The sequence below is a fragment of the Ictidomys tridecemlineatus genome, chromosome 10 (genome assembly GCF_052094955.1).
Source record: "Ictidomys tridecemlineatus isolate mIctTri1 chromosome 10, mIctTri1.hap1, whole genome shotgun sequence".
Lineage (NCBI taxonomy): Eukaryota > Metazoa > Chordata > Mammalia > Rodentia > Sciuridae > Ictidomys > Ictidomys tridecemlineatus.
In genome coordinates this window covers 16153571-16173709 of record NC_135486.1, presented here as the reverse complement: position 1 = coordinate 16173709, position 20139 = coordinate 16153571, and the positions used below count along the sequence as shown (strand labels likewise).

Sequence of the window (20139 nt, the reverse complement as noted above, 5' to 3'; positions counted from 1 at the left end):
TTGAATTGCCACTGTAGCTCTACCACTTACTGCTGTGTGACCTTGGGCAAATTACTCAGTCTCTCTGACACTCAGTTTCTTCAACTGTAAAATAAAGAATCGACATTTCATTTATTGGGAGGATTACATGAGAGACCAGCCGGTCACTGCTGGGGACCAGGTGATGACTTCCATACCACACTTCTCCTGTGCAGTGTGTACTTGGCCAGCGTTGGGCAGAGTGAGCTTCTGCTAGGAAGTCTGTTTCCCTTGGAGCTTGAGATTGGGAACACAGGATTCACTGTGACCGTGTCCCAGTGTGTGAAGCGGCTTCAGTTTGCCCTGGGTCTTTCTCCTTATCCTTGTGACTCTACTTATTTATATCTTGGAGGCGCCTCAAGATTTCCCTTCCCAATCTGCATGGGAAAGGAGAACTGAGAGGCTTTGAGGCCAACTCTGTAGTCCCTAGCAGAACCCTGTAGGGGCCTGGGTCACCAGAAACCCCCCGTATCAGCAGAGACACAAACACCAGATAATCTCAAGGATAAAGGAGGTATTAGGGTGATTTACAGCCTCCCCCTTTTCCTGTTTTGGGCAAAGCCTGGGAGTCGGAGGGGAGCCGGGAGCTACCTGAACTTCCATTTGCAGCAAGATGGCGAAGGGGCAGGGCTCCTCCATCCTGTGACCTCATGCGCCATCCACTTGATCTTTAAATCTAAAATCCCTCTCACGTTGCAGTCTGACCGTGGAGCCTTGCATCCCTGTGGGTACCAGCCTGCGCCGGGTTTGTGACTGACAAGAAATGTCCCCCTGGGAGTCTTCAGCGGACGCAGAAAGGCTCTGGGGAGCTAGCCTGTGTTCCTCCCAGCATGCTCTTTGCTCTGTGGTCCCCGCAGGAGAAGGAGGGTGGCAGATGAGGCTTTGCAACTGCTGTTTGTGAGTCTGTCTGGGTGGGCTGTATTTCACGGCTCTCAGTCCCAGATAGGACAGAAAACCGTGAGAACCCAGCTTATTGGAGGGAGTGCAAGAAATTCCAGCCAGGAGCCTGCCCTGCATGGGCCAAGCCCTGGGTCACATTCCCCTTGGCAATTCCCAGACTCACCAGGATGATCTTTCCTCCGCAGGGATTCAACCACAGCAGCCCTGGTTGGGATCACACCCTCCAAGCCCCGCCAGGCACTGGGTGTGTGAATCCTGCTCTTCTGTGTGTTCAGCAGAGGGGACCCTGCAGAGAGGACCCGCAGCCACTGCCCTCTGTCCCTTGAGACCAGTGATCTCTGTCCTGTGGGTGGGATTTGTTTTCCCTGCGGTTCACCAATGGTATCGAGGGAAGGGGCTCCTTCATTTCCTGGGGGCTAAGATCTGGCCTCCCATAGGAGTGTTGGGAAGCAGCTGGTTCCAGTCAGGACAGGAGCAGGCTCAGGCCCAGGTCAGCCTGGAGCAGGGAAATCCCTGCCTGGCATCGGAGCTGACAATGGAGGTGGCCGGTTTCCTGTTAGGGGATTTTCAGGAAATTCTCCTTCAGAAAGGCTCAAGCAAAGATGTTTCTGGAAGCCAAACACTTGATGGCTCTTAGCCTGCTGAGCTCTTGTCTTGTAGCGCATGACTCATTCTCTTCTCCTGTATCAAGAAGAGGGATGGTCCTCTTGCTCCTCCCTGTGTCACCGGGGACTCCCTAGGCAGGGCCTGCTCTTCCCTGTGTCCTTTCCAGGAACATTCTCTCCAGGAAGGGCTATTCCTCCTCGGGGCTCTCACAGGCCCAAGGGGACTGTGCTCACACGCCTGCACCTTGCTCTTCCCAAACGCCTCAGGGCTGTTTGCTGGGGACCATCTCAGTGGCATGCCAGGGGGCAAGTGGCCCTCAAGTCCCCTAATCCTCACAGTTGTCTGAGGACACTTGAAAATGCCAGACAAGTCCCTATCCCCACCTCCGGGAACCCTGATTGAACCGAGCTGATGTCTGGCCATGGCACTGGGAAGGCAGGTGACCCTCATACGCAGTGGTGGTGGAGGCCCACCAGACCAGATCCCTGGTGAACCAGCCAGGCAGTGCTGCCCACGTGGTGCCTGCTCTTGTATTTATTGACTGATTTGGTGTGTATGGAGCGGCAGACTCTCAGTCTCTACCCATCGCTATTACTTATCCAACTTCAATATCATCCGAGCCCTAAAACTCCTGGGGAACCACGTTCTGTATGGAGAGCTGCTGGGAGGCCTTTCTCCTCAGGTGTGTTGGAGCTGTACGGAACCATTCCTGCCTCCAAGACCAGGTGCTCTCCCTGTCTTCCAGGTCACTCTGCACCTGTTAAGCCTCATCCCCAACATCTTCTAGAATGCAGACCCTGGTTCCCATACCTGGCGCCTGTCAGTCACCATTCCAGAAGCTACAGACCACATCTTTTGAGGGTCAGATGTGACAGCTGGCATGTGTAGCATCTATTGTCTATTTTTCTCTCTCTCTAATCTATTTTTCTATCATCTTTCTCACTTTTAAGCACTCAGCTGATTCTTCTCCTGCATTTGCAGGTGGGACACTGTGACAGCATCTCAGCAGGTCAGTCCATGTTGGTCAAGATTCTGGGGCCTGCTTGGCCCTGAGGGACTCTGGGACCTTGTGGAAGTAATCATGGACAAGTCCAGGGAGGACTTGTGTAAGGATCCAGGACCCATGTAGCCCTATAGGAGATGCATGTGGATGAGGTGATTTATGTCAAATTGGAACACATCCCAGAAGACTGGATGGTCCCATCCAGGGCACAAACCATGAGCAAAATCATGATCCCCACACACTGGTTAGTCTAGTTCCATGTCCAGCTCACTGAAGCTATGGGGCTTCAGAGGAAGGCACAGTCTGAGACTTCAGGGGTTTGCCATCTATTTTTTCTGGGAAACCAGAGAAAGGGACATAGAAATATGAGATGAAACACAGATTTGAAAAGCTAGCAGAGCTCCAAGCCAGCTGCCAATGTCCCTGCCATGAAGTTACCCAGGCCACCCTTTGTTCACACAGGAGATAAAGAGAATCCTGTCCAAACTGCTACTTCCCCATGGTTCAGCTAATATTTTACAAGATTAGAACATTGTTAATCCTCACCCCCACCATTTCCCTCCCTCTCTTCCTGCTCCCCTGAAATTGGTATTTATCTTTCTCTGGATATTTTTTATATTTTTACCATCCACACAGAGATCCATACACAACCTATGATACAGATTTGTAGGCTTTCGATTTTATCTAAGTGGTGTCATGTCGTTTGGTGTTTTCTCTGTGCTTTCCGTTCCCTGTTGTGTTTCTGAGATTTATTCATGTTGACATGAGACCGACTACATTACTATTTTTTTATCTTGGTGGTGGGTCGACTAGTGTGGGGTCTGGGGGAAGGCCAGGTAGGTGGTGAGTCTATTTTTGGTAGGTTCCCAAAGGAAGGATGGGACCTCAAGAGGCTGAGAGGAAAAGGAAAGGTGTAAGGGGGTGGGCATGAGCAGCCACAGCCCCTAACCACTGGGTTAGTGGACTGGCCAGATGATGGGGGAGGTCACATTGGGAGATGACCCCGGGATGCCCTGGCAATAATCGGGGTGATCTGCAACACCCTGCCTCCGGTGAGCACGCGGGCCTGGTCAGAGGCTGCTGAGACTGCGCCCATAACCCTCAGGGGAATCGAGAGAGAGAAGTGCTGGATACGGTCTGGGCTTCATGTTTCAGTGGGAAGCATTTTCTCTCCTTCCTTCCCTTAAGAAGGAATGGTCCCTGGGAAGGAGGACACAGAAGCAAGGCTGTTGGTCCAGAGGACTTTTAGGTTGGCCTGACTTTTAGGTCTGAGGTTAACTTCTCCATTCTTTTCTTTTCTTTAAATGGGTGTTAAGATTGAGTCCCACTTTTCTTTATTAGAAACAATTCTGACTCTGGGGATATAGCTCAGTGGCAGAGCCCTGGCCTAGCATGCACAAGGCCCTGGGTCCAATGCCCAGCACTGGGTGGAAATACTTAGTGTGTATTCTGGTATGCCTTCCTTGAACATGTGTGTTCTACTCTGTTCTAGAGTCCCCTGTCCATTACCATTGTGCTCTTGGACCTGCCGCCCACCTGGACTGGTCTCTGCAACAGGTCACCCTCCCTCAGCAGGACACCTTGGCTCTGAGTCAGTGAGTGTGCACTGTCTGGTTTCTTGCACTTGGGAGATGGGGTTGTCCACCAGAATCCTCTTGGGTTCGATTCTTGCCAGGGACTCCTCCTCCCCGACCTTCCCACCCACCCCTGACCCTTCCGGTATGGGGATGTTCTTGGGCAGGGAAGACCGGCCTGTTGTGCCATAGGGTAAGAGGCCTTTGCCAGGCAGTCAATTTTAATTGGCCTGCAAAGGAATCTCAGTCCATAGTGGGAGAAATGGGAGATTCCCTGGTGAAAAGACGGTGAACTTTGCACAGGGAGATGAAGATGGGGGGAGTACCGCAGGTGAGGATCAGGCCAGGGGATGGACGCTGGGTTCTGTAGGAGAGGAGGCAACTGGATTAGAATGTGATGGGGTGAAGAGGAAGTTAGAGCTTTTTTTTTGTCCACTGATCATGAGCCGTCAGGTAGGAAGTGGTGACTGGGCAGTGCACAGGGCAGAAGCGATGGTGGCCTGTAGACCCTTGAGGAGCAGATGCACCTGTCCCCCCACAGGGTTCCCACTGACCTGCCTGGATCCAGCGCTGCTCTTGCCCCGTCTTCCTTGGTTTTCTCCACCTGTGGGGTGTGGCATTCTGCGAAGCTGGGCTTCCTCCTCCTCCATCACTCACATCCCACTTCCCACCTCCTCTTTCCAAGCGAGAGCACCCCAGGCATCAGGCCTGGGGCTTCCATTCAGCTCCTACTGCAACCTGGAAGGATGTTAGCAAGGGCTCAGGAGGGAGCACTGTGGGGATCCAGAGGTCTCCTGACCTTGACTCCTCCTTGGCACCAAGGAAGCTCTCCAGGGGTGCAGTGCAGTCAGTGTAAGAGGTAGGGGGCGCTGTTACAGAGCTCTGTCTGCCTGGCGGCCTCTGTGAGCCTCTGCTGGGAAAACAGGTTTGTTTTGAAAGAAGGAGCTTGGACTCGGGTTTATTGTGGGCAGAGCCTTGAGCTTTTGCCTTGTTTGACAGCTCGTAAAACCCAGCAGCAAATTTGAACTTCCAGTTCCATGGCTTGGAGAAAAAAGCCTGGGAACAGTTATCAGCTCTCTGGCCACTCCGGGTGGGGCCTCCCTCCCTCCCTTCCTTCTGCCACCGCCCCCACCTCACTCTCACCCCTGGGAAGTCATCAAGACAGGCTGTTCCCCAGGGCTGGGGGGAAGGCTGAGGGCTGGCTGGGCCGACTGATGGGACCAGAGCGGGGCAGGCTGATGCCCAGGAGGACAGAGCCAAGGGACCAGCTTGGGGCTTCGTGCTCTGAAGGGCTGAGTAAACCCTCCACAGCCCGCGGTGGGAGATTTCAGTTTCCAGCCTCCCCCACGTGCCAGTCGTCACAGGGTTGGCGGGTTGGGCAGGTGGGAGACGATAAATCCAAGCCTCAGTCTTCACACTGCCCTTCTGGCCCGAATGGCTTTGGAGTGAGGAATTCCTTAATTCCCCACGTCCCTGACTTCCCACTTGGGAGACCCCAGAACCCGGTGTACATGGAGCAGTTATGGAACATGAGCAGAATGAATTTACAAGAGAGCCTTTGGGAGACGGCTAGTGCTCTCCCACTGAGCCACAACCCCAGCTCCAGGTGGTTATTTATCAAGCACTTGTTAAGGGGTCTCCTCAAGTCAAAACCAGGAGAAAACTACTGTTTTTACTAGGCTCAGCAAGGTGGAGGAAATTGTCCTAGGTCTCACAGCTAGGAGTGTGTGCATGTGTGTGTGTGTGTGTGTGTGTGTGTGTGCATGAGTGTGTGTGTGTGTGGTGGGGAGTGCACAGGAGAAAATGCTCAAAGCATCCTTTTGACCACTCCCCATTCTTGCAACTTCCACACGTGAATTTATGAATTTGTCAAAGCTGATGGGACCAAGGGTACTATTCCTGAAAGCCGGAGTTGGGGGCCTTCTAAGTGGGTGTCTGATACAACAGACACCCTTAAAAACAACCCCTGGGAACAGAAGGGAGAAGCCCTCATGTACATGGAACAGGGAAGAGAGAGAAGAAGAGGGACAGGACACCAGGAGGGCCCCACTAGCCATTTCTTTTTTCCTTAAGAAGGATTTGTGTATTTTTTAATATATATTTTTATGTGGTCCATGGACCTTTATTTTCTTTACTTATATGTGGTGCTGAGAATCCAACCCAGGGCCTCACACATGCTGGGCAAGCGCTCTACCACTGAGCCACAACCCCAGCCCCTCACTGCACGTTTCTAATCTCCGCTTCCCCCACCCCGACCCAGGAAAGGGGAAAGGCAGAAGAAAGAACGCAGCCAGACCAACTGTTAAAAATTATTTAATAGAAAGTTCAATGTCAAAATGTAACAATAAACAAAAATACACATGTATAAATATGTATATATAATTAGACCTGTACACTTTCTCAGACCCTTTTCAAAATGGAACAGAATCATAACATCTTGGTGGTCAAATCAAAAATAATATTCAAGCCACACGGGTCCACTGGTGCCATTCGCAGTTCAGCTGAAGCACTTTGAAGGGTCAAAGAATTCCAACCAGGAGGGAGTTTGGGATATTGCCAGTGTCCTTTTCTGGAGACCCAGAGAGGGAAGATGAATAATTCCGTGGTTCTGTACAGGGTACCTGCTATTAGCACCTGTAGCCGCTACTGTCTAGGGACAGTTCTCCTGTCTGAATGACTTAAATTTATGTTTGCTCCCAGAGTTGAAGCGCCTGGGAGTCTGTCTTGCAACTTTCTTGTTCCGCACCTAAGTGCCACACAGTGGTTTGGAATGCCACCAAGGTGTGCTAATTTGTACTAAAGCGGTGGTGTTCAAAGTGGGCGTGTACATACCAGGAGGTAACCAAGGTCACCCTCAGGAGCCCATGAAAAAAATGCTAGAACCTTTGTTTATATGATGTTTTGTACCTTATTCATTTAAAATTTCTGTGCTGTGTGCTTTTTGTAATGTAACCATCACTATAAAATAAGTGGATATATACTTTAAGTAAATCAATACACATATAGGAAGGTGCATCTCACAAAGTTCTTGCTGATACCCAAATGTGATAGAATAAGATCCGCAAATGATTTCCACTGCTTTCAATTTCATGTACAGGCAGAGTAGTGAAGAGGTTGCCTTCCTGGGTTCCCATGCTCACCTGAGCACACCTCTGCAGGTACTCAGAGAGCAATACCCCAAGGATCGGCCACACCTGACTGAGAGCTGATGCCTCACAGTCCTAGATTTTCCTCAAATGTAAGACCATGTTCCTAAATAAAACCCAGTTCCCATGGGAATTGTAAAGACACAGCCATTTGATAACTGGCCTGGGAGCAACATAGTCCTTTCCTGGCCACGAGATGACAGGTGTGTGGGGATGGACCAGGGCATAAAATGGGGAGAGGGTGCCTTACTGTGCTGTTGCTTTCCAGCATTAGGACTGTCACAGGCCATGTTCTATTCTACACTCCTAGACCCAGACCTGTGCATCAGGAACCAGAGGCAGATTTAGAAACCTTCAGTTAACAACCACAGGACTATTAGGAAAAAGTCAGTGTTGGAGTAAAAATCTTGCCATGGGACCAGAAGGCTGTGTTTCTCTTGGGTACATCAGGCTGTGCCCAAGAGGAGGGCAGGTGTGGGCATGTTGTCAAAGAGGTCAGCCCCAAGGAGCAGCAAGAGCTGCCCAGGATCCCCAAGCAGAGGAGCAGATCACTCAGCTGGGAAAACTGCCTTCAGGCTCAAATTCCTCCAAGACCTCAGGGGAACTGTCTCCTGTTTGAGCTTTTTCTTGGATTTCTGGAAACCACGCTGACATACAGCTAGCATTCTGATGCACCTAATTCTATTCCTTCTGCCTAAAAATTTTCTAATTTTTTTTTTTTTTGGTAGGACAAAAGACAAAGAAAGAAAAACCCCAATGCTCTGTACTTTGAATTGGTTCTTTGGAGCACCCAAGGCACTGCAAATTGTTTTCATAAAGGGATTCTGCTTGTCTCTGAGCCCTCCCTGACTGACAGTCCCCCAAAGCTTCTCAACAACTGTCCAGGCTTGTGGGTATTTCCCATCCGCACACAGTTCATCTGTGCTTTTGTCTGTTTGTGAAATATCACTTTTCTTTGGCAGGACTCAGGAGGTGCGCACTCAGGAGCCAGGAGAGGCTTGGCCACCAGGTGCAGGTAACCTCATCTAGGGGAGGGCTCTCCAAGGGCAGCTGCCTTTGGTTAGAATCATACACTATACAGGGAAGCCCTCTCTGGTTTCTGTGTATTTATTTTCGGATGCACCCTCATCTCCAGGTCTAGGCCAGCCTGGTCCCCAGAGGTATTTTTAGCCATCACGTTTCTAAGGTCAGGATGACCCAGAGCTATCTCTGTGTCTCCAAACCAGATCCAGCCCAAGCTGAAGCCCTTGAACTCAAACAGCTTTTGAAGACAGGAAGAGGAGTAGGGGTAGGAGGGGAACAGAAAAGAACAAAGCCTCTCAATAAGCAAGTGTGCACTTCCAGAGAGGAGGGCCATCCTGGGCCTGAGAGAGACTACACCCAGCTCTTGGGCTGTGCAGCTCTTGGGCTTTGGAGGGCAGAGCAGCACCTCAAGTTCTTCCCTACGTTCCCCAAATCCACAGCCAAACCCTGGAGCCCTCTGTGGCCGCCCCTGCTCACTGCTGTGTCCTCACTCTCTGTTCTTCTCTCCCCCTCTTCAGCTCCGACTCCAGCCCCTTTACTGCATGCAGGCCCTGGTCGGTCCTCAGTGTCCATGCTGAGTCCCAGGCTGCTGTCCTCTTCGTCTGGACCATCCTCTGTAACACTCTCCCTAATGAATGTGAGCTCTGATGTCACTGCTTTCAGGGAGTCTCCAAGCACCGTGACGTGCTTCCACGGCACCCGGTACTTTTCCCTACAGGACATCAGAAGGGGTCCTTCCAGGGTGTCTCCACCCTCAAGTAGGCTCCTTGAGAGCAGCAGCTGGATTTGGTTCAACTGTGTATTGCTGGCAATCAGCTCACTGCCTGGAATGTCCCATGTGTCTATAAATAATATGCTGAATGAACGAGCCCTCCAGACTGGCAAGGGCCATGCTGAAGATGCTCTATCTGGGACAACCTAGATGAAGGGACCCCAGCTTCACACACTGGTGTCAGTGTGCCTGTGGAGGTGCTGCTGCTGCTGCCTCCGTCAAGGCCACATGGATGACTGGGAGAGTGCATGAGCAACACTGTGGTTGTACGTGGCAGGACCTGGCACTTATGCTTGGGATGTGTCCTTTAGGCACCATGGGCTGGGAAAGGCGGTAAGCCACAAGACCCAGCTAGAGGCCCAGAAAGAGTCAACCACAGGGGCACATCTGTACCTCGGGGGCACAAGGCAAGACAGCCAGCCGACCTTGATGTTCCCATTTGAGTCTAACTCAAACTTGTGGGAGTGATCACTGGTTTTTCCCGCTTTGGTATTATCATGGTGATCTGGATAACGACATTATCTTAAGACTACAGAAAGGCAAAGCAGTTCTTTCAGTTCTAAGGATGGAACCCAAGGCCTCACGCGTGCTAGGCAAGCGCCCTACCACCGAGATACGTCATCAGCCTTCTTTCTTGAAGCCAGTCAATAACATAAAGTACCTATATTTTCTTTATGCATGTATCTTTGTCTATATTAAGAATATGGATTCAAATGAAGACTCCTAAAAAGGGCAGCTGCCTGATTCTCTCCAGGAAACTGCAGTGATTTTTATGGATTTGTATCTTGCTTAGAGTGGAAAGGCTGGCTGGACGTCTTTTATAAAACTTCCCTTGCTCACTTGCCTGTCAAGATAGCACAGTCCCTGAAGGCCTGGGCTGAAATGCCAGGAAACTGGGGGCTATTCTCTCACCCCCGGCTTCGGGCCCAGTGGCCTCCTAAGGTTCTAAAGCTGTTTTAACCCCAGGGAACCTGAGGCAGTTATGGACGAGTTTAGGATGTTCTTTTTACTCTAAGTCTTACTCAATCAAGTTCAAAGTCTTGGTTTAAAAATAACCTCTGGGAAGGGAGGAAGAGTGAACTGATGTTGGAAAGGGGAGACCAGATCAGAACAGGGCCTTCAGCTGAGCAGGGAATCTTTCTGAATCAAAGTATTTCCTTTGACTTCCAAGAGATAAGAGCCACTTCCCACATCACCTTGAAAGAATCTGGCAGCTGCCAGCCTAGAAATCAACAGAGTTTGGGGAGCAGATTTCACAGGAAAACTGGTCATGGGACCCCCTGACTCAAGGAAATTCTTCTGATTCTTTCAAGCTGAGCAAATGAGGATGGGAGCGGGTCCTCCCCGGCTAGCACCTGTGACCACTACGACAGGAGTTCTCTTTTGTACCTGTCACGTCTTAAGAAGCAAGGAAAGGAACTCTGGGGGGTGTTGGTCCTCTCTTCTGACCTTGGAACCAGTTGTCTAAATGACTCTCTAAGTCCCTGCATGCCCATCCCCAAAACATTTAAGACCTGGAAAGAGATTCACCTCTGGTTCTGGTGCTCGAACTGCCTGGAAAACACAGCTGTAGTCTAACCGTCAAAGAGACACCAGCCCTCATCCACGGGAAAGGATTTCAGTACAGGTGACTGACCCCACCTCGCCTTTCCTCCACGGCTCTCCATCAGGTTCTTCCAAGCCTTCCAGCAAGGCTGAGGCTTTTAGCCTTAAGAAGATGCAGCCTGCCATGAAAAGAGCAAATCCTGGGAACCCAGAGAAGGGAGCTGAGCACCCAGTGAATAGCCTGTTCTGGATGCATCTGGTAGGTTCCTTTCCCAGATGCTGAAAGGATTCCAGGGGTGGGGAACCACGGGCCTAAACTCCCAAAGCCTTTTCCCCTGAGCACCCAAGTCCTGTCAGCCGGGGGCCTCTCTTGGTTTGTGTGCAGACGCAGGAAGGCCAAGTGAAACGCTCCCCATGAGGAAACCAAGCTGGTGAGGAGCCAGAGAATCTGGAAGGTGGATCCCCCCCCCCGCACCTCCCAAGGTTGTTTTCACAGTGTTTCAAGGGGCACGATTATAATAAAAACAGGTGAAAACACTCGAATGACATCTTTCCATTTTCCATTCAATATGGGTATCCATTCAATATGTTATCGGATAGACAACATTCGACACTTAGAAGACGCTACGCAAACAGGGGGGTGGTAGACCCCGCTTCACAGGCTCCTGTGAGGATCACACAATCGTGAAACGCCTAGCACAGTATCTGGCACAGAGTAAGTATCGGTCAAACATCTCAGTTCCTTTTTCCTCTTCTCCAAGATTAGATTAAATCCCAGATAAGGTATGGGAATCTCCTGAAAAACACGGCCTCACTTCCTGAGTCCCAAGGTTCGTCCCCAAGGCCTCTCATATACATGTTCCCCACAAGCCTCATTTGTACCATAGCTTCCCTGACCCTTGACCAGAGCCGTACAAAACGGGGACTGCTGAAGTCAAGGACATTTTCCTCCTTGGAAAAACACATCCGCTCCTTGGCAAAAGGCAATTCACAGACCTCATTCATGAAATTCCAAAAGGTGGATTGCAGGGACATTTATAGTTTGAAAGCCAATTGCCTCAGCCAGCTTTACACAGACACGGGGGTCCAGTAACCCAACATGACATCGCACGGCTCAGGTTCCTCCTTCGAGCCACTTTTCCATTATGCCTTTAAATATGTATTCCCTACCCACCAACAATGCCCTATTTTTCCTACTAGGGTTTTAAGAAATTTAACAAAAAGCTCAGTTTCTAAGAGGTATAAAGAAGTAAAGCTCTGAGAGAGGGTGCCTTCCAGGGGAGAAAGCGTGGAGGGCAGATTTTATGTAAAATTACAGAGCACAACCTAATACCTCTTTTTTTTTTTTTCTTTTTTGAAGGAGGCTGGAGGGACAGGGAGAGAACCTTAGATACTAATTGTTTTGCCTTTTAGAAAGAAAATATCAGAGTCCCAGAATCCAAGACTCTGAGTCAGTGTTTTCCTGGATTAAGAATTTGATGATTTTTCTTCCTACAAAACTAACATATTTAACCAAGTTTCTTAGGGATCAGTGCAGATGGAACACTTTCAAATTCTTGCTCAGTGTCTAAGCAGGACATGGGTAGGTGGCCTTCCATCACGGGCTACTGAAGTAAAACTCCTAAGAGGTATAATCTCTGTTTTCAGAAGAATTAGGGGGGAGTCCTGCCTTAGCAGAATAAGGTGGCACTGAGGTTGGGAGGAGGACAAAGTCATAACTCAAAGCTGGATGACATCATCGGGGGCCAAGAGGCGGGCTCCGTCACCCTTGGGACTGCTTCTGGGGCTGTGGGCTTGCTGGCATGGCGGTGCCTGGGCGTGCCTGTGACAAAGAGGCGCTTTATCACCTCACAGTGAGCATAAGGCGGGTGCCAGGGTGGTGGGCGCGAGGACCAAGGCTGATCGTGAGGCAGGCCATTTCTTATTTGAATCATCAAAGCCCAGTCTCAGATCACAGGCGCGGCTGACAGGGAGGGACCTGCCCCAGGGCGGGCGGCTGTGTGGCCCCGCTGCTTTGGAGGGAGGGTTGACCTAGTTTGCCAGTCTCTGGACTTGGTAGCTTCTTTGTCCCTAAATAGACCATAGCACTGTGCTACACTCACGGTTTAAGCCCGGGGCTGGGAGGCGTCTCAGAGGTAAAAGCCTCTTTTAGGGTTGTCCGCCAGTAACAAACACGTATTCAATTATGAGCACAGTACTCCATGATCCTGAGTCTCCGCCAACCAAAAGAAAGCTATGCACACACCGCTGAACTTTTACAACTCTGCAACTCGGAGTCCATAAGGCGTGTGAAATCCAGCTGTAAATCTTGTTGGCAGCTCCGCCCCGCTCACTGGCCCCTGGGCAGCTGCATCCTCAGTTGCTCCAGCCCAGAGCCCAGAACCCTCTCTGCTGAATGCCTCTCAGTTCCTTCCTCATCCTGTCCTCGCCTCCATCCACCAGGTCACTGCCCTCCCTCCCTCCTTCCAACTCGGGAGTCCTACACGGGAGGAGCAGCACGTACCAGCACATACGTGGATCATCCTTTTCCTTGTATCTGAGACAAGCTGCTTAATGTTTGAATACACAGAGGGGAAAAGAAAGGCAAGATTTTTTTTTTTTTTTTTTTTTGCTTTAGATCCTCTCAGAAGGCATTAAAAAAATAAAGTACAAACACAAGTCACTTGACAATTTTATGATTAAAACCAACAAATGGAAAACAGACAAGTTGCAAGTGTTGCCAACATAACCAAGCATTTTGTTCCAACCCAGCTCGATCACCCCATTGCTTGGACCTATTTTGAGGGGGTACCAAATGCGTCCGAAGATAAAAATCACTTTTGCACAGCAAAGACGTATCCAGTGTTAAACAGGGGGGGGACAGAGCCCCGGGTGAGGAGCCTCTGGTTCACGGGGACAGCACTTATGGTTTTATGAAACCCTCCAAAGTCAGGTTCCCAAGAAACAGGTGGTTCCATGTACCCGTGTAACACGTCAAAATGTTAACCGTGACCTGGAGACAAAAAAAAAAAAAAAAAAAAAAAAACAGGCGCGAGTCTCATCTTCATGTGGCAGGTGGGGACTGTCTGGGAAGACACTGTCTGAGACACCAAACAGAGGAGTCACATGGAAGACGTTTAACATTTGCTTCATTCTTGCTTGATAAGAACAGAAGATGGATCCGGGAAAAGGTCATCCACATAACAGTGAACAAAGTCCCCAGTGAGTGAGTTTGAGGTGGGGTTTAGCAGTTCGTTTACAGTTGAGGAAAACTATTTTCATCACTTGGCCAAAAACCCTACAAGGGGTGGGAACATAAAACCCGAGACTACTGGACTCTCCCTGCAGTTTTCTGCTTGAAGCAGGATAAAAGGCCTTAAATTTTGGCTGTGTCTCTATTTATGTAACAACCACAGCTGTTCCTCAAAATAGCTGCTGCCGGCTACAAGATTTCAGGGATTTTTGTTGCTAACATCTGAGTCCATTTTCTATAGCAGGTGACGGGAGCTTGCTTCCCCTGGGTTTTGCTTCCCAAGTCTGAGAGGAGATCAGGAGCCTCACCATTAGCACATCAGTGGTGCCACCAATTTTGTGGGAATGGATTTAAAAGTCAAAGTTCATCTCGGGGAGGAACGAATTGAACTCCTTATTCTGTTTCATGGCACATGATCTCTTGATGACCTTGGGACATCCTAACTACCCACTTTCTTCATTATCCACCTTTGGGAGGTGGCAGTGTGGCTGATATGGAGACCCTTGAAATTCACAACCCCCAAAGAAACATTAACAGCACTCCTTGTGCACTCCTGGAGAAACCTGGACTGCTGGCGTGGCATTTAACAGGGTGCCCTCCCCTGAAAGTAACAAAGAGAACCCTCTGCAAAGCTATCAAACACGTTAAAAAAATACAAAAGTTATTTTCTCCTTTTGATTGCTATTTACTTGTGACAATATTTGTTAAAAATATTACTTCTGTCTTTGAGATCAGTCTCTTCATATAGTATGGAAAAATAAACTCTACCAAACACACAGTCAGCATTCCCCACCACGGCCAGGGCTTTTGGCTTTTGCATTTCCAAATATCATCACCAGTGTAAATGTCCTATGCTTTCGAGCAGGCAAATGATTTTTCACTGTCCTATCCAGTGCCATAAGTTAGAGGAAAAGGAAGTGGCAGGCTCATGTAGCATGGTGAAGGGGAGAATTACAAAATAAGATGCTTTATTTGCTAATAAAATAAAAGGTAACAGGGTAGTTTCATAGGCCCTCCTAAAAAGTCGTGGGGTGCCTCCTCCTGTCTTCTGACCACTTAGAGCCCTTCTAAACCTTGGTAGATTATTAACGGATGGGTGGGGAGCCATTGAGGCCCATGATCAGCATCACCACAAAGGCGGGCTCAACTCCACACCCAGGATCATCTTAAAACACTGAGTTGGATGAATGGGAGAAGACAAGGATACATAAAAACAGTAAAATGTTTATTTCTTAGAAAAAAAAAAAAAGCGAGGAAGAGGGATTGGAAATGATTGTGATCACACTTCCATCTGCATCTGACCAAAGCCAGCATTGCAAGCTTAATCGTTAAGAGACCTATTAGATGGAACAACCTGCCGCCCCACTCCTAGGTCACTGGTAGGAGTCAGGTCACAACATGCTTTGAATAGATAATGGCTTCTCTACTTCTTCCAGACAGAGAAACAAGGCCTGCTGCAGCAATCATCCCATCTCCAAAGCTCAACATTGCCAGTGAGAAGCCAGGCTCGGGTCCGTCTCTGGACCGCTCAGGAGAGACAGGGAGGAAAGAGAGAGGGAAGGAGATGCTTGACTTAGAAGTGGAACCGGTCTAGAATAGAAGTTGATGTCTGAGTTCACCACTACCTCATCTTATAGAAAATAGGTTGGAGAACATCTGTAAAACCAATAGTATCATTATGGTGAAATTGCAGAATTTTGCTGCATACCTGCACACAAGAGAAGTGAAAAGTTGCAACAAGTTTTAACTAGCAGCAACAAAGAAAGTTCGAGAACAGTTATTATTTTTTTTTGTTTTGTTTTGTTTGTTTTTAGGAATATTCCTTTGCAAGTTCATTAAGAAACACTGTAATTTAATGGGGCATACGATATGGAACGATCTTCTTTTGTTATAGCGCTGTTCGTTGAAGAGAACCGACCTTTGCAAAGATTTTGACTGGGGTGTAACCTATTTACACAGTAGCAGCTCCTGGTCTGAGTGGCAGAATTGGTGCTATGTGATGTCTTCTTCCTCCGAACAGTAATCTCGACCCTTGGAGGAAAAAAGAAAAATAAAAGTAACAAGTGAATGAGAAGTTCATTTTTTTTTTTGAAGTTCAGAGCAGAGCCTGAAATAGTGGAAATTGATTTTCCTTCAGTCTGTTTCTTTGCAACAGAACCTGGGCTTCATCAGGGACCACTGGGCACAAGGTAGACACATCCTAAGTACTTGCTGACAAACTTTAGAGCTATATATGTCTGAAAGCATGAAAGTCTTCCCCAGGCCCCAATAAGCCCTTCCTTTATGTTGTCAAGAATTCATAACAACCTGTGTGGCATGTGTGAGACTCGGTCCTGGCACCAAGCAACAACTGAATGGACGATCCATCAGGAGATGGACCGAGTCACTGTCGACTGCTATTCCCGTTTATGGAACATAACATTTCACAGAGTGTGGTGGTACACATAACCCAGGGATGTCTCAATTGTAATTCATTCTGAAATAATTTTTAAAACAACAAACAAGAATTTGCTGAATCTTGAGCAAGGTGTCTAGGACCTTATTATGGATGCAGGAAAAAGCAAAGTCTTCTGGACTCTTTCACTAGCACAGCAGGTTACGGCCTAGGTGAGAGTCACTTTTGAACATATTTTATCCTCTCTGCACTAGGTTCCACATCTGACCTCACTGGATTATCTTGGTCAAAACACACTCTTTCTGGCTCTGAAATAATATGCCACAGATACAACAGGAGACCAGCACACCTGCCCCTTGCATCACAATGTCACGGATAAGGGTTTGTGAAAGGTCCTGTATTATTATCATTTTTGCATTCTTCAATGTTTTAATTTTAAAACACACAGTATAGACCCTAATAGTGTGTGTGGGGGAAATAACACTTAGAAAGAAAATTTTATAAATCTCTGGAAAGTATTCCACAAAGTACCAGTACTTCAAGAACAAAATAGTTGTCACACAACTGTTTCTCCAATGTATCCCATGTTTGTCATAGTCACCGTATATTGAAAATATTTCACATTTTCCTAATATTTAAGCACTACCATAAGTGGGTGGGTGCTAACCCACCTCTCCTATCGAGTTACCCCTCTGCCTCTAAGTGTCCTCATTTATAAGATAAAGATAACAGTGGTTCTTTTTTCACAAGGTGGTTGAAGATCAAATGAGTCAACTGTAATACAGACGACTTGTTCTGTTGGAGTGTGCCTCCCCCCTCAGCATGCTGGTCTCCTCCACCATCGGACCCCTGACCCCCACCCCTGCTACTTGCAGGAGTGACGGGGTCCAGAGTCAACTTCAGGCTCGGTTGACCTGCTGCATAACTAGGTCATCAGTGTTCCTGAGAAGATGGTGTGTACTTAGCAGTGTCCCCCCATTCACCACCTTCCTGGTGACACTGCTCAAGCTGAGGACACCCCAAGCTGTGACTCAGACCATTCAGGAGACGTTCTCTGAGTCACCTGTTGGAGATGCAGGAGGAGACCCTCATGGTCCCTGAATACTGGGAGTGTGACCTCTAACATGGGGAGCGGGGCAATCCCCACAAGGCTGGAAACACTAAGAGAGGCGCTCCTCTCACCCTTAACCCACGAGGTGCAGAGGGGGGCCTTGCACAGGGATGCCGGGGGCTCAGCTGGACAGGAAAGGCAGGACTCGGGAGGTTTGATGGAGGTTTTATTAGGAAAGGAAAGTGGGACATGAGACAAATTACCAGGTTTTGGTTTCCGGGGGATGATCATGGTCTCAGTCCATGTTGTGATCGGGATTAAATGGGAAAAATACGATATCGTTGATAGATGTTAGCTGCCGCTATGACGACTCACTGCTGCTGCTATTGTAATTGTGGTTATTATAAACTGACTGTGTCCAGGCCTCTAGCAGGAGAGGAGGGACCTCCTCCCTTGTGGCTGTCAAGTGTGCGAGGACTGTGGTCATGAGCTGTGCCACCACAAGGGTCAGGAAACCTTCCCCTCCTTGGCCCTGTACTCCAGACAGACCCTGGGACACAGAGAAAGCTTCCAAGACAGAAAGTGAAGTCCCTTTCCTCCTGATGTCTAAATGAGGCTGCGAATCTAGGCAGAGACTCAGCCAGCCAGAGTGGGGTTGAGAGGGCACCTCCTCCACCAGGAGAAACCTGGAAGTAATGACAGACAGACAAACAGGCGCACCCCTACCTCGAAGAACTGCTATACTCGTTGATAAAACAATGTCTCCAACTCTGTTTAGGCAGCCGATGGACCATTCCAGGACCTACAAAATACACTGCTACCACCAGCAAGGCTCTCCACACCACAGTTTGAGGGGCACAGCTAAATAAACCCTCTATGTCAACACAAGATGCTGTAACTTTCCTTTCCTAGGTATTTATTCCTCTAAATTATTATAATTACTGCAAGATGGCGGAGGGAAACACGTTAGTTGCTTTGCAGTTATCATTTCATTTATTATTCATATCAACCCTGCAGGGTAGGAGCCGGGCCCTGTTACTTGTGGGGAAAGCTCAGAGAAGCCCGAGACCACAGAGCTAACCTTGGCCCTTTTTTTTGTTATGACTGTAGGGACTTGATAACTAAATTCAAATCAGCTTCCTTTTTGTTATTATCACCTGTCAGCAGCTCTGGGAACCAAATATTTTGGCAAGTCGAAGCTATGAATCAAAACACATCCAAGGTAAGCGCTAGCCTACGGCCACCCACTACTGTTCTAATGACATCTAACTGTTATGGGGGGCCCATCTCTGTATCGTATGGGGCCCCATGTGCACACTAGCCCCACTGGGCAGGACAGGGAGCTTGCTTCTGTGACATGGCTTCATGTCTCGTTTAAATTGTTAAGAACTGTGCTAAAAAGAGAACCTGAAAGCCATCAGCTGTCAGAGGCAGGAAGTAGGAGTGAGCAGGCTCAGGAGACACCAGCAATTCTCTGAGCTGAAGCACGCCCTCCCCGCTTAGAGGGACCCAAAATGGAAGTCTTTGTAAAGACGCTTTATGCAATCAGAACGGGGGACTGTTGCTCACAATTCCACCCTTGTGCAAAAGACGCAAGGAAAGATCCCCGGGAGGCCTCAGAGAGCTGCAAGGATGGAAACTCCGAATGATGCCAACAAGGAAGGATTGTTTGAAAGAGCCATGGGGACATTCTGGTCTGGACTCAGAACACCCTGAGGAGCTCTTGCCCACAGAGAATGTTCTGGTCACGCCCTCTGCCTATGGGCTTACATGTCGTCTTGATTGTCCATATTGTGTTTTTCCTTTCAACTTGAAGAAGTTCCGAATTTGAGCTATTAAGGAGTAGCAAGAGATAAGACATGCTCCTGCTTTTAAGTTCACCTAGATTACAGAGGAACAGTTCAAAGAGTGACTGAATAAAGAAACCGCTCCTTCAAAGGACCGAAAAGTACTTTTCCTACTCAGGTTAAACATCTGCAGGTGCGGCCGTAGGGTAGACGTCTTCAGTACCTGTCTGCACACGTGCATTTTGTTCATTCAGTCTCATACACACACAGCTCAAGATGTGGCCATCGGTGGTGGGCTCTGAGAGTACTCCCGTGGGGAAGGGTAGGTGCAAGTTCCAAGGGAGGAAGTGCCGAATCTCTTCCCTCAGCTGTAAAGTGGGAATGTAAGACCCAACTTGTAGAGTTGTGGGAATTACTAGGGATACGTGTATGGTGTTGAGCAAAGCTGGGCACAGGGCAGGTGCTCAAATGCAACTTTTATGATGATATTGAAAAATGAGGACAGCTGACCCAACAGTTAATGAAACTCTCCAGTGAGAAGCTGGGCCATGTCTGGATCAGTTCCAGGCACATCCTCACACAGCCAGGCAGCAAGCACAGGGCCGGGTTCTGCTCTTCCTGCTTCCTGGCCACCACCCCGTCCCCCAGCTCTCACTCCACCCACTACTTCTCACTTTCTAGATCTCGCCTCAGAAGCCACCTCATGGTCTTCTCTGAACACCCTGGAGAAAACAGCACTTCTCACCTGCTTTGTTTTCTTATCACTCCCTGCCATGATTCACATAGACTCTCTTTTCCTTTGAACAGAAGCTCTGAGTAGGCTCAAGTTTTTATTCCCTGTTGCATCCCCAGGACTTAGGGTGGCATGGGCAACATGCCAAACATTCAATAATTACTTGTTGAAAAAGCCAGCAGCTGAAAAAATATCTATAGAATTTTAAAATTCTGAAGTTGGGAGAGGACCTAGAGATTTTCCTATTGGATCTCCCATCTAACGTAGAATGAGCCTCAATTTACCACATTCCTCACAGAGGGACTTACCTGTTGCTAGAACATGTTGGATACTCTTCCAAGAGCCCCAATCCTG

The 20139-nt window shown here is 48.7% G+C and overlaps 1 protein-coding gene and 2 long non-coding RNA genes across 3 annotated transcripts in view; 2 read left to right on the top strand and 1 right to left on the bottom strand.

Moving 5' to 3' along the window:
* Positions 1-587: 587 nt before the first annotated feature.
* LOC144367007 (uncharacterized) lies at positions 588-4117 on the top strand. Its single transcript, XR_013426221.1, has 3 exons — positions 588-742; positions 2506-2533; positions 4020-4117. It is a non-coding gene; the product is annotated as an uncharacterized LOC144367007 (long non-coding RNA).
* Positions 4118-6361: 2244 nt separating this feature from the next.
* On the top strand, positions 6362-11124 carry LOC144367147 (uncharacterized). The gene is made up of 2 exons (XR_013426435.1): positions 6362-10846; positions 10973-11124. It is a non-coding gene; the product is annotated as an uncharacterized LOC144367147 (long non-coding RNA).
* A 2122-nt stretch (positions 11125-13246) lies between these two features.
* Positions 13247-20139, bottom strand: part of C10H1orf21 (chromosome 10 C1orf21 homolog) — a 206801-nt gene continuing 199908 nt past the window's right edge. The window contains exon 6 of the mRNA XM_005319698.4: positions 13247-15850. Coding sequence (XP_005319755.1) covers positions 15812-15850 — 39 coding nt within the window. The 3' untranslated portion in view covers positions 13247-15811. The remainder of the gene's footprint in view (positions 15851-20139) is intronic.